The 24,293-nt window shown below is 50.8% G+C and overlaps 1 protein-coding gene across 8 annotated transcripts in view; it reads right to left on the reverse strand.

The window, feature by feature from the left end:
• The window catches only part of LOC135902051 (poly(rC)-binding protein 3-like), a 458,527-nt gene that overhangs the window by 370,689 nt on the left and 63,545 nt on the right, over positions 1–24,293 (reverse strand). For all 8 annotated transcript variants that reach the window (XM_065431947.1, XM_065431948.1, XM_070537070.1 and 5 more), the window contains one exon: positions 16,749–16,796. In XM_065431947.1, coding sequence (XP_065288019.1) covers positions 16,749–16,796 — 48 coding nt within the window. The remainder of the gene's footprint in view (positions 1–16,748; positions 16,797–24,293) is intronic.

Here is a 24,293-nt window from a genome sequence, read left to right on the forward strand (position 1 = left end):
CGTAGAAGGAAGGAATGTGTGCTCGGCAGCGCCAATTATTATTTATTGGCGTTCACGGCTCCCGCTGGCAGAGGCAGCTACACCGAGTTCGTATCGCTCCTCTTAATTATTGCGACTTTCGTACGGCGCGCGGCCGTCCCGCACATCATATTATGGGGGGGAGGGGTATAGGAGGGAGGGGGTATTATTCCTCAGATCTCCTTGCGGGTAAAGGAAGACAGTGACAAGCAAACAGCTACGCTAAAGGCTAATCGAATCGAAAGTAAAGCGGGGGAAAAAAAGGATCGATTAGTTCTGCGCGTCCAATCCGTCTTGTGACCCCGCTGTCCTCCCTTCACCGTGAAATCTCTCTCCCTTGAACCTAACCATGACGGGCTTAGCATAAGCCGGCGCGCTCGAATCGGAAGCGCGAGTAAAACGAAACGATACAAAAAAAATTGCGAATCTCGGCGAGAAACGAGAGGGCATGCATGCACACGTGAGGAAGTGACCGTGCAGCGTCCCCGCGTTCCGATCAAACCGAGGCTCGCTTCCACAAGCTACCGTACAAGTGCTCCGAAACAGAGCAGACCTATCTAGGCTGAATAAAGCGCAAACGTACCTAGCACCAAACTGCTCACAGTAAAAAACAAAATAAATGAATACATAAAGCACGCGAGCACTAATGCAGATTGCACGCGCGCACCCAGAAATTAGGTTGCGCGCGCGCGAGCACTCGCACAATAATTGAAGAATTAAAAAAAAAACAGGAAACCTAAAATACGGTTGTGAGAACAATTGCAAAAGGAGAGAAGAAAAGAAATACGACGGTGGGAGGCAGCGACAAGCAGCCAGCGAGGGGTCGGTGAACGCTCGCAACGAAGACGATAATTATGCATGAGCTAAGACGAGGAGCCTCGGGCTTGTGTAACAATTTATACGCCCCGCGAAGGTCTTTGGCACGCCATACGGCTTTCCCTCCTCCTATATTTTTCTATCTCTTTCACCTAAGCTTAGTCGGCCCAAGATCAGCCTCTCCTCCTCCAGTCTAATTTCGGCTTGGTGCCACCCCTCTTGCAACCTCCACATATGTTTCTCTCTCTCTCTCTCTCTCTCTCTCTCTCTCTCTCTCTATATATATATATATATATATATATATATATATATATATATATATATATATATATATATATATATATATATATATATATATATATATATATATACTGGACTTCGCCCGTCGAACGTACGTATCTGTAAGCCCCGCTCGCGCAGGCCGATCCAAGTAGCGCGACTATTTCGGTCTCTGTGTCGCTTCGCAATCTTCCGTTCGCTTCATTAAAATGCAGCGCTCCATCGAAGGCGAGATCAGTCCTGCGCGAACGCATCCAAACCGACGCGGCCTCGCCTGCGTTCGGTGCATCCCTTTCGACTCCGAGCGTCGGCGACCGAAAAAGTTCGTTGACCACACAGGCCCCTGCTTGCTCAAATCAAAAATTGATTTCCCATTACGCCGAAGAGGTGCGGACGCGGTTGTCGATGCCCTCTTTCACTACGGTGACGTACACAGTATAAATACAGCAATGGTAAAAGGCCCGCGCGGGTGCATTCACGCTGCTAGCGACCTCTCGAGACGCCGTGATAAACCACTAAGCGCTCGAAACACTTTTTTTTTTTTAATTATCAGGTTTTACGTGCCAAAACCACTTTCTGATTATGAGGCACGCCGTAGTGGAGGTGGAGGACTCCGGAAATTTCGACCACCTGGGGTTCTTTACCGTGCACCTAAATTAGGGTGGCTAGAATTCTAGCCATTCTAGAATTCTAAATTCTAGCCACCCTACCTAAATCTAAGCACACGGGTGTTTTCGCATTTCGCCCCCATCGAAATGCGGCCGCCGTGGCCGGGATTCAATCCAGCGACCTCGTGCTAACCCTTTTGTTGTACGCATCTTCTGGTTGAATAAATACTCTTCTAGTGATAACGCAGCTGCCGACACGTTCGCGCCTACAGATGCGTAGAATAGGCATACGCCCGGCCATAGCAATAGAATTTCAAACGAACTCTGGTTCAGCGCATAACCACGAGATGTCGCTACGAGTACTGCTGCTCGCGTCTGCGTTTTCAAATGTTACTGCATACGTTGCAACAGTACGCTGCTGCTATCTCTCTCACAGGAGAGAGCTATTCCGCATTGACCCTTTTCCCGGCGATCCCGTAGGCGCTGCCATGTTTGATCACGTGGTGACTCGTCCATTGCCTGCCTCAGCTGCCTCCCCTCCGTTGCCGCTGTGTTTTCAATGCATGTACATGACGCCGGTGCTACTCTGAAAACTTCTGTTTTGGCGGATATCGTAGACGGTGACTGGGTTGACGACACGCGAAGATTTGGCTACAGCTTCAAAGGACATGTAAGCGCTTTCGGAGCTCATCACTCTGTCCAAACGGCGCGAGCAGCGTATACGGTGCTTGTTATAAGAGCGAGACTAAATATGTATTTCAAGCTATTCTAACTTCCCGCTTATGAATTGGATCAGTAACAGTGTACTTAATTATCCGTTCTTTATTTGTTAAACACATTAAAGCAGCAGCTTGTCACGTTTTTAACTCAGTAATATTCCCAGGCGGTAACTATCTAATTGCTTATGTTCTGCCTGATAGCTAGCGGGTGAGCTCAGTTGCGTTATACATGTTCTTCCTGGGCACACCATTTGTAACGTAGATGTTCTGTACGTTGTAATAGCTTGTAGCAAGTACGTGCTATCGCTAGTCTGTCGCTTACTATGTGGGCCGTTACGAAACGGTGTAGTCGCCGCCACCTACGCTTCTGCGCACTGATGCAAGTGCGCAACCGATCACTTATTCTTGATACGGTGGCGATAGAGCAGGCGTAAGTTTGCGTGTGAGTTGAGGTGCATTCGAGCAGATAACGGGTAAGAACCTTCTGCCAAGAACCGGCGCTACTCGCTTCGTCACCATATAACGGGCGGTACTCGGTCGTGCAGAAGTTCCGGCGTTCAAATCCTTTCCTAGGAGGTTAGCACTTCACCAAAAGCGCGAGGCGGGCATCCACCTGTACGTCAACGGCGCCGAGATCCCCGCGGTCGACAGTATCCGCGTCCTCGGGCTGAGGATTCAGGCAAACCGGAAAAATTATGAAACGCTTGCTAGGTTAGAAGCCAGTTCAAATCAAACGTGTCGTCTTATCAGGCGAATAGCGAACAGGCACGTTGGGATGAAGGAGGCGAATCTCCTGAGGCTAGCACAAGCCTTCGCAATTAGTAGGATAGTGTACGTGGCACCCTACCTCAAGCTCAGTTCTGTAGAACGGAACAAGCTCGAAATCATTATTAGGAAAAGTGTCAAGGTCGCGCTCGGACTCCCCCCGAACACGCCCACCGGCAAACTTATGAAGCTGGGTGTGTCGAACACTCTCGAGGAACTGATTGAGGCTGCCGTTACTGCGCAGCACCAAAGGCTACTTGGATCTAAAACAGGTAGGAAAATTTTAGAGAAATTAGGCTACGAGCCCAAACATGAGCAAGTACGCTCAGGAGACATATCCAGACAGATCAGGGACAAGATAAAAATACCTCCGCTACCCAGAAACATGAACCCTGCCTTTCACGACGGCAGGCGTAAAAACAGGGCAGAGGCATTACAAGCTGCATACACTTGTCGACAGGACGTCCTATATACGGACGCTGCGGAATATGAAAGCAAAGCGGCACACGCGGCCGTGGCGGTTAGAGAAGATGGAACAGCGGAGGCGCGCTGCACAGTCAGTGGCGTCGAGACGGTTGAAGCTGAGGAAGTAGCCATAGCCTTGGCCCTCAGCCAAAGGGGTGTAAATGTGGTCATCAGCGACTCCAAAAACGCTGTGAGAAATTACGAATCGGGGAGGGTGACGGAGACTGCCATCCGAATATTAAACAGGGAAGGAGGACCCAGGCAGCTTGTTCTGCTCGTTTGGGCACCAGCTCAGCAGAGACTTAGAGGGAACGAGGAGGCTCTTTCGATCGCCCGAGGTCTCACTTACCGGTCGACCCCCAGAAGCTCCCAAACCACCGAAACTATGAACAGAAGAGAGGATATGCGCGCATACCAGGAAATCATAGCATACTACAGACTAAATCGCCAAATCTACCCGGGAGCGGACAGAACGCTCAGTAAGAAAGATGAGGTTATGTGGAGGAAATTACAGACGGGGGTTTTTCCAAACCCCGTACTCTACAGCAAGTGGCATCCAGGAGTATTCAGGTCAAAGTGCAGATTCTGTGATGAGGCAGCAAATCTGGTTCACATGGTGTGAACATGTCCGGCTAAGCATGATAGCTCGCGCACTCTAGAATCCTGGGAGGCTTTGCTCCGCAGCCCAGACCCCAACGTCGAGCGAGACATCATCGGTCAAGCCCTTGCTGCTGCTGTGTCTCAAGGTATTCCGGCCGGCGGCTAGGGGCGAAGGGGGAGAAGCATTTCTCTCCTGACGTTCATTGACTGGTGTTTTTAATAAAGTTCTTCCTCCTCCTCCTCCTAGCACTACAACGCTGGCGGATGAGCGAGATTTTTTTTATCTTCGAGGGAAGCCATGCATCGCCAAGAGCCTGCAACACAGGCAGTCCTCATCTAACGGCGGTCCGTGAACTTGGACACACAGATTCATTCCATTCCTTAATATCGAAGTCACAATTTTCGTAGCTAACTACTGCACACGTCTTCACTCCACCGCTCCATATATTGCAGCATGAATGAAGCACAGTGAGATCGCACAGAAGCAGGGCAGAAGAGATAATGGTTTCGTATTCCTGCGCTTTCGCTGACGCAAAGTGCGGATAGACGCCGAAAGCGGCCTCTCGTTTCTCTAAACGAAACTGATTCGCGAAAAGGATCAATAGGTATTGTCAGTTACGGAACAGTAGAGATGTAGATGTCAGTAGCATCACGCTGGCAGCGCCATTTTGAGACCTTAAGCTCAACCTGAGCACTAGAAACTAATTTCAATGACAGGCTGCGTGCAGCGCGGCTGCTGGCGTGAACGGGTCCGCTGCAACATGATCGTGGATGTGTTGTGGCTCTTTTCCTTCGACTCAAGCACAGCACGAAACGCAGTAACGTTGCTAACGCTTTGTGGGTCAACAGACCACCGCAAGCTATCGCTACCACCATTACTATCCATTTTCCCGATGTTCCGGTATGCAGTGTGTACAGAATGAAAACTTGTAACGTTCACGAAAGTTCTGCGCTGGAATTCCCTACATCCCCCTGCCACCCCCCACCCCCCACTTCTTTCTGCAATCGTAATCTCGGTTACCTTGCACAATTATGTATTTGCACTGATATTACCCGAGTTATTCTAATACTCTCCTCGAAGTTGACGAGTGAGGGATGCCCCAACTGCACTCTCTTCACTTACTTATTGACCGGCAATCAATCGCACGCTACCCATGTCCGTGGTATTTTTAGCGCCACGATTATTCGGCTTAAGACGACGTCCAGGCTACCCTTACAAAACGGAACCGAGTACCTGTGCAGCAGCAGCCGCTTTATCGGTAGCAATAAATAAATAAATAAATAAATAAATAAATAAATAAATAAATAACGTTTTGAATGCAGTATGCGCCACTGTGGCTGCAAGTTACCCCGAACGACCAGCCGACGGGCGCCGGCCAATCACTGAATGTTCTCACAGCAACGGATCTTCACGAATTGGAAACTTGGCTGCGTCAACGCAGACTCGTATACATTCCAAGCAACAACGCAGGCCACTGCTGCAACAACAGTATTGCTGCTCCTAACCCTCCGACCCTCGAAGCCGCCATGGCAATGAACGTGTACGCAATACAGCCGCTCGGCTTTCCACTCCCAAAGCCTCCGATTCAGGCCGGCCAACCTCAGCGACCTTTTCTTCCTTGACCACCTCGACAGCCTTCTTTCTTTTTTTTTTTTGCCCTTCCTCCCCCCCCCCTTTTTTTTCCTTCTACATTCGCAGTCTTCTATACCACCTTCTTCCCTTAGGTGGCAGCCTTCTTCGACGCATACGGGAAAAAAAAGGAAGAAAAGAAATAAAATGCAGAGCGACTGGTGGCCCAATGGATGTGCAGCCGCGGTTTTCGACTTCGGGGGTCCCGGGCGCTTATCGTGTTCGGCCAGATGTCGGAAGCCACGTTACCGGCAAAGTGTGAAACGTAAAAGGGATCCCCCAGCAGGGAAGCAGGCTGAATGAAAAAGTAGAGGCGCGAGGAATGGCTATCCGCGAGAAAAAAAGAAGGGACGTTTGAAGAAACGAAAGAAGATGCGAAAAGAAACGCGAGCGAGAAGAGGTACAGTTATACAGAGAGAGAGACAGTCCCGAGTCTCCAACGCTGCCGCGACGAGTGGAGGAAGGGGAGAGAGAGGGGGGACGATGAGGAATAGCAACGAGCGTTTTCGGGGGAACGTAAAATAAAGATAAAAAATAAAAGAAATAGAGGGTAGAAGCGGCGGAGATTGGGAAGACCATTACACTCGGCGCTGTGTCGTCGGCCGCTTGTTAAAGGCGTTCGATAAAAGGAAAGACGACTGACCCTTCGGGTCTCCCCGACAGAAGAGCGCCAGATTTTCGATTTGTTCTACGCTTCCCTCACTTATTCTCTTTCTTCTTCTGTATATCCTGCCCCGCAGAAGCTCAGGCTAAAGCCACAACGACAAACGATACAGTACAGCTTTGTGCTTCCTACGTCAAGCGGAAAGTATTTTGTTCGGCGTAAACGCGGCCGTACAGCTTCTTACAAACTGTCCTACTCGAGTGGTGTTCTTGATTACAGCGCGCCCTCTTATAGCGGGGACAAATTCTCTTGGCTCTCAAAGCAAGCCCGAAGACACGAAGAACCATTTTCTTTCCCCTTCACAGAAGGCGAACGTAATATATAGTGCCACCAAATGACATCAAGACTTGCCAGATTCGACATCCTCGCAATGAATAAACGAGGGAAGAAGGGGAACCGAGGGGCTCGGTTTTGTTAATCATGACCCCATCAAGTCAACAGACAACGAAGCCAAGGATAGCATGAGTGAAATTTACTGTGGTTTAAATTGGAATGTGGAAAATAACGAAGGGAAACCACAGTGCATGAAAAGATAACTTGTCGTGGGTGGGAGGCGAAGCCACAACATCCGCACTTGGGTATATATATTTACTAGATCTGGCCGTAAGATGGATGTTAGCCAGCGCCACTTAGAGCCACGGTGGGCAGATTAGGTAGCATGCGAGGGTTTATTAGCCACGGGCCAGCTCTCCTAAAATCACGTGCTACGTGACGCCATCAGGTAAAAAGGATGTCCCACATCCACCCACCTTGGCTCTGAATGGCGCTGGCTAACACTCCTAGGGCTAGATCTAGTAAACAAATACTCGAGTCAGCGAACGAATTGATAGCTGGCGCCGTAGCACAATTGGTATCGCACGCATAATGCGGAGGTTGTGGGTTCGCCTCCCACCGACAAGTTATCGTTTCGTCCACCTTCATCTTCCTTTTCTTCATTGCCTTCTACATTCCACTTTAAACTACAGTTAATTCCCCGATGCTTTCCTTGGCTTCATTGTCTCTTGACTTTATGTGGTCATGATATACGACTATATTATATATTCTAACGACTCAAGTGTCACGCGTGTTTGTGCTACCTATAAACGGGTACAACTTTAGAATAAAGGGGCGTTTACTCTTCCAAGGCGGATGCGCTCGAGCCTCCACCAATGGGCGCGCACTCTAGGCTGACGCCACGAGCCGGACGGCAGGTGACCCCGCCCATGGAGAAGATGGCCGCCACTCTTCGAACTGGGCCGAATCGTGTCAGTCGTGTGCGTCTGCTCCTCGTTACAGTGAATTCCCAAACTGTTTGTGGTGGTCTATTATGCTGGAAATATTATTGCGAGCCTACGATGCATTATTTCTGCCGCGTGCGTTTATTCTGAGCCGTGATGCGGAGACGAAAGATTGCAGTGAACATCGCTGACGCTACGCTACGTGAACTGGCGAGACTGCAGGCTTGCAAATAATAAAGAAACGCGAAAGGAACAAAAGAAAAGGCTATCACATTCCTGAAAATAAATTTGTGAAAACACAAAACTAAAAAAATATATATGTTATGTTATGTAAAACCAAGAGTAGTTATTTAAAACGCTGAATGAAGCATCTTTGTACCTTTCCTGCCTCGATAGTCTTCTCGCCCCAGGTTTGTAATGGTTTCGATAAAGGCATTGTTTCTTTAAGTGCATGTTAAACAGCAGCTGATTCATTTTAAGCTCGGCAAACGAGTATTAAATGTGCCACGTACATGTACACCAGCGCAAAAGCCATGCAGAGCTGCTCTTTCTACTTTTGTCCCTTGCAATGAAGCTGAATAGCAGATGACGCGCAACATTGTAGAAAGACGGGGTTATTTTTCCCTCGCGATCCAGCATGTGCTGTAGTATTCCAATCGCACGAGCTCTACCAAGCCAGCCATCAAAATACAAAAGTATTTGTTTATACCGAGAATTACGCGTTTTAGAAGCAGGCTTTTTTGAGCGGCGCTATTTTAGTCGCGGAGGCAATCGGCTGTCGCGCTTCGGTCATCTTGGCGGGGCCTCCCCTTTTTGCTAAAGTTGTACCCGACTATAGATGATGTCGTTGTCTTCTCACTTGATTTCCCGCCTCACCACCAACGACTAAGAAAGTTCATAAGCAGTCTTACTGCTTAACCCAGGCCACGTCGTATCCAATGAAGGCGCACTTCGCAATCTGGCAAGACTTCGTGCAGTTGTGGAGTTCCCCAAAGCCACCACCCTGAAGACACTACGCAGTTTCGTAGGACTCTGCTCCTATTTTCGTTCCTACTTTGCTCCTATTTTGACTCAACTGCTGGTTGGAGACAACACGCTATCTGCCTGGTCGAAAGCATGCAATGACGCGCGGTCACAACCCTACGCCGTCTGCTCACCTCTTCGCCTATTCTGCGACATTTTGACCCCGCTGGCCCAACTGGAGTTCATACTGATGCCAGCGGTGTCTAACTTGGGGCGGTTCTCGCCCACCGCATACGCGGTCTTGAAGAATACGTCGTTGCTTATGCTAGCCGCACGCTCAAAAAGTCGGAGCTAAACTGCTTTGTCGCAAAAAAAAAAAAAAGTGTTTAACCATACTGTGGGCCCTTACAAAATTTCGACCTTATCTATACGGCTGCCCATTTGACGTGGCAACGGACCACGCGCTGTGCTTGCCCTCCTCACTGAAAGACCCTTCTGGCCCTTTCGCACGCTAGGCGCTCCTTTCGCAAGAACACTGCATCCGGATCGTGTACCGCTCTGGACACATGCACACCGATGTCGATGCTTTCTGCCGCTCACCAATTTCACCTGACGTACACAGTCTTTGGCCACTCAATCCGCTGTGTCCTGTCAGAACTTGCCATCGATGACATACGCTCTGAGCAGAGCAAATACCCGTGGATTTCTTCGCTTTTGGAGTTTCTCGCTGATCCCGCAACTGTTCCGGCCTACAGGACTCTACGGCGGCAGGCGCATCACTTTGTTGTTCACTACCAACTCCTCCAACGTCGCAACTATCTCCATGAGGGGTGACATTGGCTCCTAGTAATACGACGTCATCCTAGGGCTGATTTGTGCGCATCGTTTCAAACTGATCCCCAATGTGCAATTGGTGGCGTGTTAAAGACCTACAACCGCCTTCAGCTCCGGTACTACTGGCCTGACATGTACAAGTTTGTTTGTAAATAGGTGCGCTGCTGCCCCGACTGCCAGCGCCGCACCCTCCACTGCCGCACCTTTACAACCGCTTGCTTGTCCATCGCGTCCTTTTGACCGGGTGGAAATCGTCCTTTACGGTGCGCTTTCTCGCACCGGTGCTGGCGACCGCTGGATTATCGTTGCAGTGGATCATCTTACACGCTATGCAGAAACATCTGCACTTCCATCTGAAACTGCCCCCCCCCCCCCAACACGTTGCATCATTCATCATGCGGCAGTTCTTTGTCACGGGGCCTCTGGGGAACGTTTGAAGAACTGTTGTCTGGTAAGACAACAGCTCGCCTGTTGTCCGCAGATCAGATGCACAAGAAGTATCGTCGTAGTGACTCTGACCCCCTACCTTCCCTTCCGATTTTTAGGTTTGGCTGTGGGTCCAATCTTTAGCTCCCGGGTTTTCCTCTAAGTTGGTCTCAAGATATCATGGCCTTTTACCGATCAATTGTACAAACTTCTCCCGTGAACTACGTCGCAAAGCCTGCGTCGCAATTTTCTGATCAGCGCCGCCGCGGTAGAGAAGCTGTTCACGTAGATCAGCTCAAGCTCTCCTACGATGCCTTTATTTTAACATATTGTTACGTGTGGACAGGCACAGACGAAAGATACTATTTACACGCTACTTACACTGGAGCCAGGCAGCCAGGCTGACACTCGCTCGTGCCAAGGGCACCGACCAACTTCGTCGTTCTCGCGGCGGCGCGTCTCTGGAGCCTCGCTCCATGACACCGTAATAATATGCTTAAATCGCCGGGATGACGTCTTCTTTCTCCGGGAGACAAATGTAACGAAGAAGAACCGCCGGTTGGCCAGGCGCACCTCCAGCAAATTATATAAGACGAAGATGAAGTGCCGGCCAGTCAGGCGCATCACCAGCGCTTTACGCACGGGGCCGGTTCTCGCTGCTCGCAAGGTTATGATTGCCACACTTGCGTGTCTTGTCAAAGAACACTTTGACAATATATATATATATATATATATATATATATATATATATATATATATATATATATATATATATATATATATATATATATATATATAGTCAATGCGACTGCTGCTGCTGCCTATCCTGACAGGCAGACATTCGTTATTGTGAGGCGAGTAAAGTAATAAAAATAAAGGCCTCAGACCGACAGACGAATAGATGCGGCAACGCCGCACCTGCAACGCGGCGCAAACGTTTAATCTGACCTCGCTCGATTCTCTATCCCGCCGGCAACGGGGAAAAAAAAATGGTGGGACGGGAGGTTTATCTACACAGCCACACGTGACGTGCCTGCGATCGGGGGGACGCGCAAAAGGCCGTGCAGCGAAGCGAAACCACGCCGCTCCGAAGTACCTCCTCCCCCCCCCTCCCCCCCCTTCCCGAAAAGCACGCGCGGAATGCCGCGGCACACTGGCGCAAGCCCGCCGGCCCGCCGCCACGGTCACCGCAACGGCTGGCGCTGCTGCGAACGGTTTCCTATACGCGACCGTACGCTGCAGGCATTGCCTCACCGACAGCGGCGGCCAAGCGGCGAAATAATGCACGCCGGACGGGGCTTCCATTTAATTAGCTCGGCGAAATAGTGCGCTGTGATGGCGAGGGAGGGGGGAGGGGGAGGTGAGCGCCGACGGGATAGGATCGAAGGGAACGGTGCCGCATATACGCTGGCTTCGATAATCCCGCCTTTGTCTCCGGAGCGCAGACAAAAAAGGACGAAAGGACTGGCGTTAAAAAAGAAAGGAAAGAAAATTAGTGAAAAAGGAAACTGAGAATTTTAGCGCCAGAATTAACGCAACAGCGGCCAAACCGACAATGCCCGGTGAAAAAGTGAAAGGTAGAGAAAGAAAGAGAAAACAGAGACGAAGAAAAACAAAGGACATGGGAGAACTTAGGGACAGCAGAATGAATTCCTCGAGAGACCGGTCGGGGGATCCGCCGGGCAGATTACGCCAGAAATGTGCTCTAAAATGGAAGAGGGCACGGAAGAAGAAAATAATAGGGGACGTTGGGCGGTATAGCGGGCGGAAAGGAGTGGAGACAAAGCCAAAGTTGGCGGCAGGAAAGGAAGAAGGCGAAGATAATAAACAGCGGCCGGAACGGATAGGCAAATTTGCGTCCCGGAAGAAAACAAGACATCGTTCGCGACGCGAACGAAATAGGGAACGATGAGAGCAAGCTGAAGCGAAAAAAAAAGTCAGAGAGAGACAGAGAGGGAGAGAGAGAGAGGGAGAGAGAGAGAGAGAGAGAGAGAGAGAGAGGGAGAAAAGGAGCAAAGAGGAGAGGCGAAAGGCAGCAGAAAAAGAGAAAGAGAGGGAAAACGGGACGACGGAATTTCACCATAAACGGGTTCGATCGCAGTGCTCCGTCCGAAGTGAGCGATCGCCGCTCCGTACCTCGTAAATTATAAACGAGAGGCGGACGCAGATTCGCGCTCGGAGAGAGAGAGAGAAAAAAAAGAAGAAAGGAGCTCGGCACTGGGTCGACCGGAGAAGCAGGGGCGAAAAACACATCTCCCGGTGAACGAGAAAAATAAAACGAAGAAATAACACGTACAAAAGGAGGAGGTGCAATGTTGGTGGGGGCTGCGGGGAAGATGGAAGCAAGAGCCAGACGGGCGAACGGCCTTTTATTCACGATGAACCTTATCCCTCGTTTTTTCTCGCCCTTTTGTTTTTGTATTCCTCCGCCTTCCGGGTCGGCCCATACCGCGCCGTTCGTGTTAGGGACTCATCATCTTCCCTGCGTAGCCTCGGTAGTGTAAAAAGGAAGAAGTGGAAAGGGTGGCAGCGAGGGGGATGCAGGCCCGATTCGAGAGACTTATGCGACGGAAGCAGATGGAACTGTCTGTGTGTGTGTGAGGGGGGGATGCGAACGGCGAGGTGGGAAAACGAGAATGCAAAGAATGCTGCCAGTCAGCCGGTGTTTAGCTTGGCAGCGCCATCTATCGGTGCGTCGCTGAAAGTGGGTGCGACGCGCAGGCGCACGTATATCGGGGACACTGGCGAGAAACTAACGGATTTCTCGGATCGCCAAATTTCCAACACATTCATTAGAGTAGTGCACAGCGCAGTCATTCATGTGTGGAAACATAAAGGTGAGCTAGCAGGCGGCGCCCGCTGCCATTGCACACTGCTAAGAGCACGGCAGCACGAGAACTCGTGTGGCAGCTGCACCGAAGAACGACCTCCACAAGGAGTTTTGATGTGTCTGTGCATAAAGCTATGACCACTCAAGAAAATACCAGAATAACGAGGACAATGGTGGTCACGACGACAACGACAACGACGCTTATTATGATGATGATGATGACAACGACGATTAAGAGTCAATTCCCCTGTAAAATGGGGCGCTGGCATGTGCTACCTCATTTCAGCATACTAATGTTATCACGCAACGTTAATGTAATTTTATATTTCTTTTCTTTTGTTTAGTTTCCACTCCTTGCCGTCTAAAATAAGCCCGCGCTTACACCATCCTGCGCCAACGTACCAATTTTTATGGGACGTCAACACTGATTCTTCTCTACTTATGCGCAATTAATCTTTCAAACGCACCGTGCTTATGTGCCGCCCCAGAGCGCTTACCCTCTCATTACTGTCACTCGTGGAGACTGACCTCAACTTTATCCCCTTCCAGATGTTTAGTGTGGCATTCCCTACAACACCAGTGTAATTATCTCCGCATGGATCGATAGCTAGATACTACGAGTGTCCACTTTGAAACGGGGCTGCGCCACCAAGATATTTTCCTTATTTTGCCTAATGCTTTACCCTCCCCCCCCCCACACACACACACATATATATATATATATATATATATATATATATATATATATATATATATATATATATATATATATATATATATATATCAGATCCTAATAAAACATGTTACATCGTTTCCCTAGCTTTATCGCAGCAAGCACATGCTTCTTTTTCCCTGGTTCTACCTCGCTTTATAAGTACGCGCTCTAAGGCATCCTCATCTCGCTTCGAAAAGTAAACAGCTCCCCTTTGAGGTATCACAATTTATTTCTTAGCTGGAAGACGAGCTCTGGGCCCTTCGGCAAGCCGATGATGCCGCCCGAGTCCAAGGACTTCGAGCCGCCACCTGAGGCCACCACAAGCAAAACTGCGTGACCATTCTTTTTAAGAAAGTGTATTTTCTTCTTCCCCATTCGGTTTTTTTCCATAGGTAGTTACTCATAGTCGCTTTCTTTTCCATTGCCCCCACCCAGGAGATGTCGCTACCCGCCGTAGAAAGCGGCGCTGCGGCAGGTAGCGACATCTCGCGGCACTTTCTTCAAACCCAACGCGCTGGACAAGTTCCTGCGTTTGATAAGCGTTCTCGCCAAATGAAGAAAAAAACAACGTCACAAGCTATGTTACGGTTGTTCCTGCAAAACACTTTACACCTGGAGCGAAATAGACCACGGCGATCCAAGTATATTTGAACATGCCCTAGCTCAATTCAGCGCCGCAAGGTCACGCTACGAGCGCTGCGTCTTACGGCTGTCTCTACGGCATGCCGCAAATGGCAACAGGCTATAACTTTACCGTGCCACATAGATGTGACCGGCAACTGGAATCATGGGCGACGATGCCTTGTAATACTATGATCCGTGATAGTTTTGCTATAGACTTCATAGCAGGGTGTTTCATCCACGCCGCATCAGCATAGGGGAAATCACCAGTCGGCAGAACGGATCAAGTGCAAGGCAGATGATTTACTACCATAAGGTGTAATATGGAAAGCCGACTGGCTTGATCCGTCTAGTACCAACCGGGGAGATATTATTCGCGACGACAATGCTGATCTATAAGTCCCGTGCACGCCACGTTTTTGAAAACTTTTGTCAAGAGGTGGTGTCTAAAACACGCTGGCCATGACGTGTTTCCGACACGGCAGTGTTTTCCCTCGCATGTAACCCGTAAATGACTAGCCTTCGAGATATTTTTCTGCTATACAGAGGCAACAAACATCGCTGGGGCGCTCGCCAAGGAGCCTCAACTTCGAAACGTTCACAAACAGTCCGAAAGCTATACATTCACCCGTCCACGTATAAACTAAAGCTACCGCGCCGGGTGCATGGCATCCATCATTTTCATTTTCTTTACTTTTTTTTCCCCCGCATTTAGTCCTTGCACAGCCCGTATATTTGGCTTTCAGCAGAACGGCGCGTTCCAATGGAGATGGGAGGAGAAACTGTCCAATAGAAGGCGGCGAAAAAAAATGACGCTTAATTTCCCCTTTGCGCCACGGTCAGACAGTCGCGTTGCCAGTGGTTACATCTTGGAACGGAAGATTGCGAACGGAAGCCCCCCGAAGGAAGGTAAAGCGGACCAAAAGCGATAACTAGGAGGAAATGAGGGGAGCACGCTTAAACAACAACGAGTAACAACAATAACAACGACTGCGTTAAAGAAAGCAACAACAATAAAACATACACGTACAAAATAAAAAAAAAGAAGCGCGTGCCAAAGGGAGCGCCAGCTTCGTCGTTAATTTGCGCATGGCGCTCTTCCCAAGCGTGAGCGCTGTTGCGTCACGACAAACTGGGACCGAGCTAGACAATGGCGCCAGGAGCAAACAAAGAGATGAATGGTAAACAGTGCCAGACTAGCACAAACAAGGGAGCCCCGATTGAGGCACGAAATTGCTAGGGTGAAAAGAAGATACCAGAAACAGAGGGGAACGGGGAGGGGGGAAAGGGCGAAGCACAGGAAACACGTTAGAATCTGCATACACGCGGCGTGCCTGCCACCACGGCACGCGCGAGCGAGTTGAGGCAGCGGATCCCTTTTACGCACGAGCCTGGCTCGGAACAGGCCAACCTCCTCTCCCTCGGTCGCTGCCCTTCCCAGATGGCAAAATAAAGAATATGTATCCCGTCGCCAAGGCATCGTCTTCCTCTAAGCATGGCCCGCGCGTGATCGTGCATCCCGCGCCGGCGCAGAGACGCGCGGTACCGAGGCCGACTCTCGCCAGAAGCCGGTAATGAAACACAGGTGCGGTGAAAAGGTGCTCCGAATGAGCGAATGAAAAAGAAAGAAAACGAAAACCTGCGTAAGGGAAAAAAAAAAGTGACGACGCGGCCCAGAACACATAGACGTGCACGAACGCACGGACGCGCCAACACATGCATGCATGCATGGAGAGAGAGAGAGAGAGAGAGAGAGAGAGAGAGAGAGAGAGAGAGAGAGATGGGGGGGGGGGAGGTGCGCTCGTGCAGAATCACAAGACCGCGCACCGCCGGAAGGTGCGCCCAGCGGGTCACGGGGCCACGCACGCTTTCCCGGCCGTATAGTGCATAAGATATAGACCTTAAGCTGCGTCAGGCGTTAAAGTAGACACGCCGCAGTGTTTACACACGCCCCGAAAGCCCTTCGCAAGGAGTCTATAAACATCCTGCCACCGCCGCTGCTTTTTTCTTCGACCGCGGCGCGACCTTAGAGACGGCCGCTATCCTGCCCTCTTCATTTGCATGCGTTTTATTCATCAGCGGCGCTTCTGCGACGCGGTGGCTCTCAGTTAACGCTTGCGCCAACACGAAGGCGATCCAGAGCTCAGCGCTGCGAATGAGGTTCACAGCGAGGACGGGTTGGGCGCGCTACAGACTCCACTTATCACTCACTTAAGCGTATCCCGGCCCGTGGCATGTTCTTATTAGGAACGCATGCGCGAGCCCATATAAGAAAAGTGCGACTGTGCGAAATGTGGGAACACGACAACTACGAGATTATTTGCGTAGCCTACACAAGAAAACAAAGCCCAGAGGGCGGACAGGGCTGGCCTGTAACAGCCAAAAACCACCCTGAAGTGACATCGCAGCGGCTTGCTATGAAAAGTCATTGACGCGCCATACTCAAAAAAGTGAGTTTGCGCCAGAGCATTCGAACTACAGTGACGAAGTCAGAATAAGTATTTAGGAACCGCCAGTTCGAGAAGATTGCCAGGCGCAGTCAAACTATTCAATCAAAAAGAAAAAAAAATGTTCTCACCGGTTGTTGAGACAGGTGCTCGCCTGATAATGTTGCTCCCAGCAAAAGCTGTAATGGCAAAAATAAAAACGAAAATTTAGTCAAGTACCTTCACGCGAGAACATAAAAGCTCCATTAGTCAAGTATGCTCACAACACGATAGGTGAGGAATTATCAGACAGGCGTCACATAGGGCATTTCACAGTAGCCAGTACGGTATTACTCAAGCACCCATTTTGCCTGCCATCAGCTAAATGGCGTACTCAGGCTTTCATTCAGATACGTGATGAAGCCCTTACTATACTGACACATTTTTTTTTTGCCGATCACGTGACAATCAGAAGCGCATAGAAACGAGAAGAAGAGAAAGGAGCGCAACTCTGCACTTTAAATTGATCACTAAAGAACAGGGAGCTCAGATCGATCTTTACACAAAGGATACATATCGGCATTGCACACGAGTATGCGCAAGCGTGCAGGCCCGTGTCAATGCCCCAGCACTACTTAAGAGCTACAAAGCCGCCAACGAACGCTTTCGTCGTTCTTGGCGCCGGCTCTCCTCCACAAACGGGTGCTGTAAAGGCTCCGAGCAATACATTAACTCTAAACGCGTCTAGCAGTGAAAGTCTAAAGAACACGTTTCATCTTTTAATAATCACAGCATAAACCCAACGCAGAAGCGTGAACACCCTTCAGCACTACAGCAAAAGTTTTTGCGAACATGGGCGAGACAGGTGAGAAAGTTTTAATGTTGTGTAACCAAATTTGATGTTACGGCCGCAATGCAATACATGCTGTTAGATATGGAGCTGGTTCCTGCGATTACTTCGAGTTCCCCAGACCACATCGGATTGCAGCACAGCTAATTGAGGAATGCAGAAGCAGGAAAGCGCATTCCAGAGAAGCGGCCGAGCAGACAAGTTTAAGGCAACGAGTTTACATGCCAACAAGTTCGTGCGCCGCCGGGATTAGCAGGTGGGCATCCGACAATGAAGCAGGTGCAGCCCTCCCCTTCTCTTTGTTCGAAGTGCATTGCCAGTCTGCGATGCAAGACCGCAGCAAGCCGCCAGGTGTGACACCACGACACGGGCGCCTACCATTGGCTGAAAGTGGCGTCATCGGAGTGGACTCTCCCATTGGTCAAACATGACGTGACTTTCAGTGCTCGAAGGGTTTATAAGAAGCCTTCCAGAGAGACCTGAGCATTCTGGGACATGCCCTGATTCCCTGATTCACCTCTCTCGAACTTCTTGCCGCGGGCCGCAGCGTCCGAGTTGCTGCCGGCCCGTAATGTCTGTACGACTGTTAATTGACGCTCACGTCCCCTGTAAATAATGTAGAATAAATACTCCCAAGTTGTGGGTTTTCATCCGCGGAGTCCCGTCCTCCAACCCCTACATCTGGTTGGCAGCGGTAGGATCGCCTCCGAATGCATCAGCTGGTGGCAGCGCTACGGATCAACCTTCGTCGAGAAAGATCATAAGGAACCGGGAAGAGCGAAGAAGAGAGAGCCTTCGTCGAAAGAGGTCCGAAGAAACTGGGAGTAGCGAAGAAGGAGCGAGCCTTCGACCCAGGGAGTCCGGAGGAACCGGCAACAGCGGACGAGCGAACCGGATGGCAGGGTGCTGCAACCGTAAGTGAGCGCGTGGTTTTTTTCCTTATGATTCGCCAGACTCAAAGGTTGTGTGTTCAATTTTGATAGTTCTGGGAATCGGGAGTTTGTTGCATTGTGTGTTTGCACAAATTAATTAAGGAAAACAGTTCTAACCACCTGTCGGGGCAGCTGCCATGGATCTTAGAGGGTTGACGAGGTTAGACTTGTTGTTGGTGTGCGACGATTTGGGAGTTGAGGCGGACGAACGGATGAAAACGCCAGCTATCATAAAGGCGATTCAAGATAGTGGCAATGATGATAAAAGCATTGAGCTTGCTTGGGAAGTGATACAGGAGCCACGGGAGCGTGTGCGTCGTGTACGTTTGCGAGAGCGTCGTGAGCTTAGGAGTGAGCGTCAGCGTGAAGAACGCGAGAATGAACGGAAGCAGGAGCTTCAAGAACTTACTCTTAGGTGTGAGCGTCACGGACGTGAGGATGAACGCGAACGTGAGCGAGAGCAAAAGTATGAGAGAGAGAAGGCAGCACTGATCAAAGCGATACAGGATTGTGATCAGTTATTGGCACAGAGACAACGGCTGTCTGAGAATTCTGTAGGTAGTACAGAGCGAAAGAATGAGCAAGTGTCTAGCGGATTTTCGCCAGAAGCCGACGAAAAGAGTAGTGCCTGTGAGATTGGCTGCAGATTCATAAGTGAAGGGAAAAGGCTAGCTGCTAACGATGCCTTAGTGGCAACAGAGGCCGTTAAAGGCCGCAAGGAGAGCGACGAGGTGCTGTGCCAACAGATGACTGTGGAGACAGCTAGGCCAGCTGCGAACAAATTGGCACAGTTACCGAGCGTGTGCGTCGCTGGTAAGGTTAGCGAGGTTGCTAGCGAAGAAAAGGGTACTTCTGACCCAACAGAAGCGAGCACCCATGTCAGGCCAGAGGTGCGTGCAGAAGTGAAGTGCGAGCTGGAGGATGCAGTTGAGAATAGTTCTCGGGGTGGCGAGCTCCGTAGCTCACGAGAGAACAACTGCATTGTTCAGGGATCGGTGCGGCTCTCCGCCAGTCTAGATAGCCTAGATAGGGATGATTCAGTTGTTAATCATTCGGACTGTGCGCGTGAGACAGCGATCGCTACCGACGGGCTGTGTGCCGATGCACAGCGTGAGCTGGGCAATGTAGTAGAGGGCAGTTCGCAAGAGTGCGAGTTGTCTAACTCTAGTAAAGCCTGCTGCATTGTGCCAGAGTCGGTTGAGCTGTCCGCCAGTCGAGGCAGAGAGAGAGTAGATTTAAATGTAAATCACTCAGACTGTGCGGGTAAGAGACCGATCCGGGCCGACGAAATGTGTACCGGCCAGCACGAGGCACGAGAAGGCGACATGAAGGCGAGTGCAAAGAGAAAGCGCCGTAAAAGGAAGCGCGGTAAAGACCGAAAGTCGGTAAATAATGTAGCGCCGCCAAAAATGGCGAGAAACCCAAATGGGCAGGGCGCGAGGAGAAGAAAGGTGCGGTCGTCACTGACGATGTTGACGCATCCTAAACGTTCGAGCCACAGGTCAAAGGGGGACCGCGAAGAATGTTCTGCACGGACGCGGACAAAGGGCACGAGGCAGTTAATCTCCTCGTCGTTCCGTAGTTCTTTTCATAGCTCAGCGTGCAGTTCGAAGAAACGCAAGGTGGCAGGACGAGACCAGGTGGGGAGTAGCGACGCGGTCAATCGAGCTTGTGTTGAAAGCGGGGCGCCGGGACGCAAATTGGCAGGAGACCGTAACGTCTTGGGGGAGCTGATAGTGAATCAGCCCTTTTGTTGTCTCTCGGCAGCCAGAGTAGCTTTGAAACTTCGCCCACCGCGGGTCAGGCTGAAAGTATGAGTCAGTCGTAAGCAATCGGGAACGGGAGGCCAAGAGCGCTTCCGTAGAAATGAAGTGTTTGTATTTTATTTTGAGCATCGGAAAGTTTTCGCGAATTGAGACTAGGATTTCTTTCACTGTGTAAGGTTTGAGCTTTGTTTGTTTTCGTTTGAGAAGCTCCGAGATTTGAAAGATGTGTTTTAGGTAAACCTGCAGTCTCGCGAGATGCTCATTAATGAGTAAATAGGCTTTTTTTGTGTGTGTGTGTGAGTAACCTGAAGGTCAAGGTTATCGTCGAAAGGCCTATGTTAAAGCGCGTGTGTTATTTAACCTTCTTTCTCTTTAAGTGTTGAATTTTCTAAGGTTAAGCGCGTAGATTTTCAGTGAGTGCATGATTTGCACAGAGAAGCGTTCTTAGTTCCATTAGCGCGTGTCCTGTGTGGACGGAAGGAAGCAGATTTATCACTGGGTTGCTCGTGTGTGTTGAGGGCAGCCGTATTCTGACTTCTTTAGTGAGCGTGCGTGGAAAGAGTTAGTAGAAGACGCATCATTTTAAGAGTTCTGCGGAGTGTGTAAGTCCCGCAAGTTTAATTGTTCGTTTACGACACGTGTCCTGTAGGACCTTCAGGGAAAAAACGTGAGTAAGCGTAAGTGAAAAGTTTGCCTACAATGCAAGTACGCGTTTTGTTTAGTGACCACAAGGCTAGTGCGCTTGTGATTACGTACTTGTGAGGTTGACCAGATTGTTCAGTGGCACCAATACGTGTGATAAGTACGCCACTGCGATAGATTGGAAACATGCTGTTCGTGTAGTTAGGCCACTTATGTTATGTTCGGCTGTTTTCATTTGTTGTTTGCATCATCAACGACCCTTTTGTTTTGCAACAACAATAGTGCTCTGGTCTTGTCGGCATTCGGGGAGAAATGGATAGCGGTTTGGAAGGGTGGTTGGAACTGTTTTGTCGAAATTGGGGAAATAAAAGATCAGGGTTGATTTTGACTCAGTAATAGTCTGGCGAGTCAGGGGTGAAGAGCCTGCGCTTACGCGTGGTGCAGCGCTGTGCTGTTTTGTTTGTTTGACGTCTGTTCTCCAGGGCCAAGGATCCCGAAGTTCGTCAAACGAGGCTCGACCCCAGTACCCTGCAGCTTCTTTCAGCGTTCCTCATGGCCAGCGAATTGATTTCACCGGCCATTCAGAACAACCGGGGCGAGGACGAGCTGTTAGATATGGAGCTGGTTCCTGCGATTACTTCGAGTTCCCCAGACCACATCGGATTGCAGCACAGCTAATTGAGGAATGCAGAAGCAGGAAAGCGCATTCCAGAGAAGCGGCCGAGCAGACAAGTTTAAGGCAACGAGTTTACATGCCAACAAGTTCGTGCGCCGCCGGGATTAGCAGGTGGGCATCCGACAATGAAGCAGGTGCAGCCCTCCCCTTCTCTTTGTTCGAAGTGCATTGCCAGTCTGCGATGCAAGACCGCAGCAAGCCGCCAGGTGTGACACCACGACACGGGCGCCTACCATTGGCTGAAAGTGGCGTCATCGGAGTGGACTCTCCCATTGGTCAAACATGACGTGACTTGCAGTGCTCGAAGGGTTTATAAGAAGCCTTCCAGAGAGACCTGAGCATTCTGGGACATGCCCTGATTCCCTGATTCACCTCTCTCGAACTTCTTGCCGCGGGCCGCAGCGTCCGAGTTGCTGCCGGCCCGTAATGTCTGTACGACTGGTACTTGTCGCTCACGTCCCCTGTATATAATGTAGAATAAATTCCTCCCAAGTTTTTGGTCTTCATCCGCGAAGTCCGTCCCTCAACCCCTACAATGCCCACAACCTGCAGGCAAGGTCATATTCACTCTCATCATCCATCTCACTCACCCCCCCCCCCCGCCTCCTTCCCTCCTCATCATATATGTATCTTTCTTTCTTTTTTTCGCAGCTACCGCAAGCAACCACGAGAACAGCTGTGTTCCGGGGGATATTATCCCCTTCGGCCAGACTCGACAGAAGAACAAAGCAAACACGGCATGCAAATAATCTCCAACAACCACCCCCGGTCGGACACAACGCGTCCCACGGCGTGTTGCGCAGTCAAACGAGATCATACACGCGCCGGTCCGGCAAAATGCCTCGGCGCACTGGCGAGAACTGCAGGAGCAAAGGCGAGCCGACACTCATCCGGCCATCGCGACGCCCCTCACGTCGCGTCCGTTGAAAATCCAGGCACGCTCACTCGGAGCGCGCCCGTTTCGGGCTCGACGCTGCGCGCCCTTATAGGAGACCAAAAATAACACTTAAAAAAAAAACGTGTTCCCGCCATACCGACCCCCCCGACTGCACTGCCGCTCGGAGAAGAAGCGAACTCCCGCGGGCTGCCTTCAATAACGATTGGGCGCCGTTAAGTCAGCGGGCCCCCGGTGGGGAGTGCACCACGCACGTACGCCCACCTACGGCGTGAGACGGGCACATCGCGTGAACCTTCCTTTACTGAATGCACTACGCGCCTGTTCTTCTTCGCCCCTCCACACGGCAACCCCAAAGGCCGGCTTGCGTCATCGACGCACCGTGGCGACGACGACACGCAGTGCCCCAACATAGGTGGGACGAGAAGGGAGAGAAGACGGTCGGAGAGGAAGGGGTGCCGACGATCATAAATATCAATCGCACTTGTTCGAAGCCGAAGGGAACATTACAACTTTAATCGTACGGGACGTTCCGCCACATGTAACCTGAGGTACAAACTGAAGGTTGTGCAAACCCACGCTAGACGACGTGCCGGCGGGCAGCCATAATGCTTTCTATTTAGTGTGTTTAAAGAAGAAAGGATACCAAGCTTAACGCCTCTCTGGTCTTCTAATGTGCGTACGACCCGTTTGCACCACTCGCAGCATCGACATACGAAGCGAGATCGGAGCAGCAGTCGAACATGCAGATTGAGGAAATTATTTGCGAGCTTTAAGAGAGTCGACAAGGCATCGCGTCATCAGCAGCTGGTTGGTTAGTCTGCCGAACGATATTACGTCACCGAGCTGCACCGGCTCGGACTAACTTCGGCCGTGCTTCGCGAAACCCGCTCATATGCTAACATCTATACCAGCAAGTCCACACCGCCCGCCTGCGGCAGTCGCTATATATAGAGCCTGTCGGCACAACACAGGCCGTAGAACACGATGTGCACTGCGACCACACTGGAACGAACGGCGCGCGCACGCCATTCGCTCGCCAAATGCCGCGCCATGCACTTGATGCGTGAAGTGTGCGCCCTCACAGAAATGAGCTCGCGCCCCCTACTGACGGCTGAGAGCGGCCGAGGCTTTAAAGGATTGCGCGCGGCGCACCCGACAAGCCCGGGGTCATAAAACCGGACTTATTTCCGCTTCTGTGAGAGGCACTCGAAGAGCAAAGCGCGGCGGCAGAGCGCTTCGTTTGCCCAGAACGCCTCGCACAAAGCCCCGTTGCCACGAGAGAGAGAGAGAGAGAGAGAGAGAGAGAGGAGGGGAGGGAGGGCACCGATTCTCCGAGTCACGCGCACGCCTCATAAAAAAGAAGCAAACATCGCGTTTCATCAAAGGCCGAGCTACTAGTATACCAGCATCCAATTAGCCGCATCCGATGAAAGGATTCCGCACGCAGGGACCGACACGCCCCGACCCCTTTCCCCGCACACATGGCGGCTCTTTGTGCCCGGAGCTGGGGGAAAAAAAAAAATGTCGGGCAGATATTTGCTGCCCCGGAGTGGTCCTTGCGGAATCCGAACACTAGAGGGTTCGGGAAGGGGAAAGGGCGGGGACCCGAACCAACCACCCGCGTCCCGCTCTCGCGCGCGCGTCGGCTTCACGACCAAACAAGCCGGCTTCGCGGAACCAACGTCGCAAGAACGCGCGCCACGCGTCCTAAATACGCGACGACGCTCTCGACGTTCCTTGCGTCGTATGCCTAAAGCCTCACGCTAATTTGCGTTCAAGCAAATACGCAGGTTTCGAGAGCTCCCGGTACCTAAAGCCTCCCGCTAATTTGCGATCAAGCGAATACGCAGGCTTCGAGAGCGCCCGGTATACTCCACTCGACGAAATATAGCCCAGCATACCATACACGAACGACGGCAAAGCCAAACACGCA

Source organism: Dermacentor albipictus, chromosome 4 (assembly GCF_038994185.2).
Source record: "Dermacentor albipictus isolate Rhodes 1998 colony chromosome 4, USDA_Dalb.pri_finalv2, whole genome shotgun sequence".
NCBI classification, from domain to species: domain Eukaryota; kingdom Metazoa; phylum Arthropoda; class Arachnida; order Ixodida; family Ixodidae; genus Dermacentor; species Dermacentor albipictus.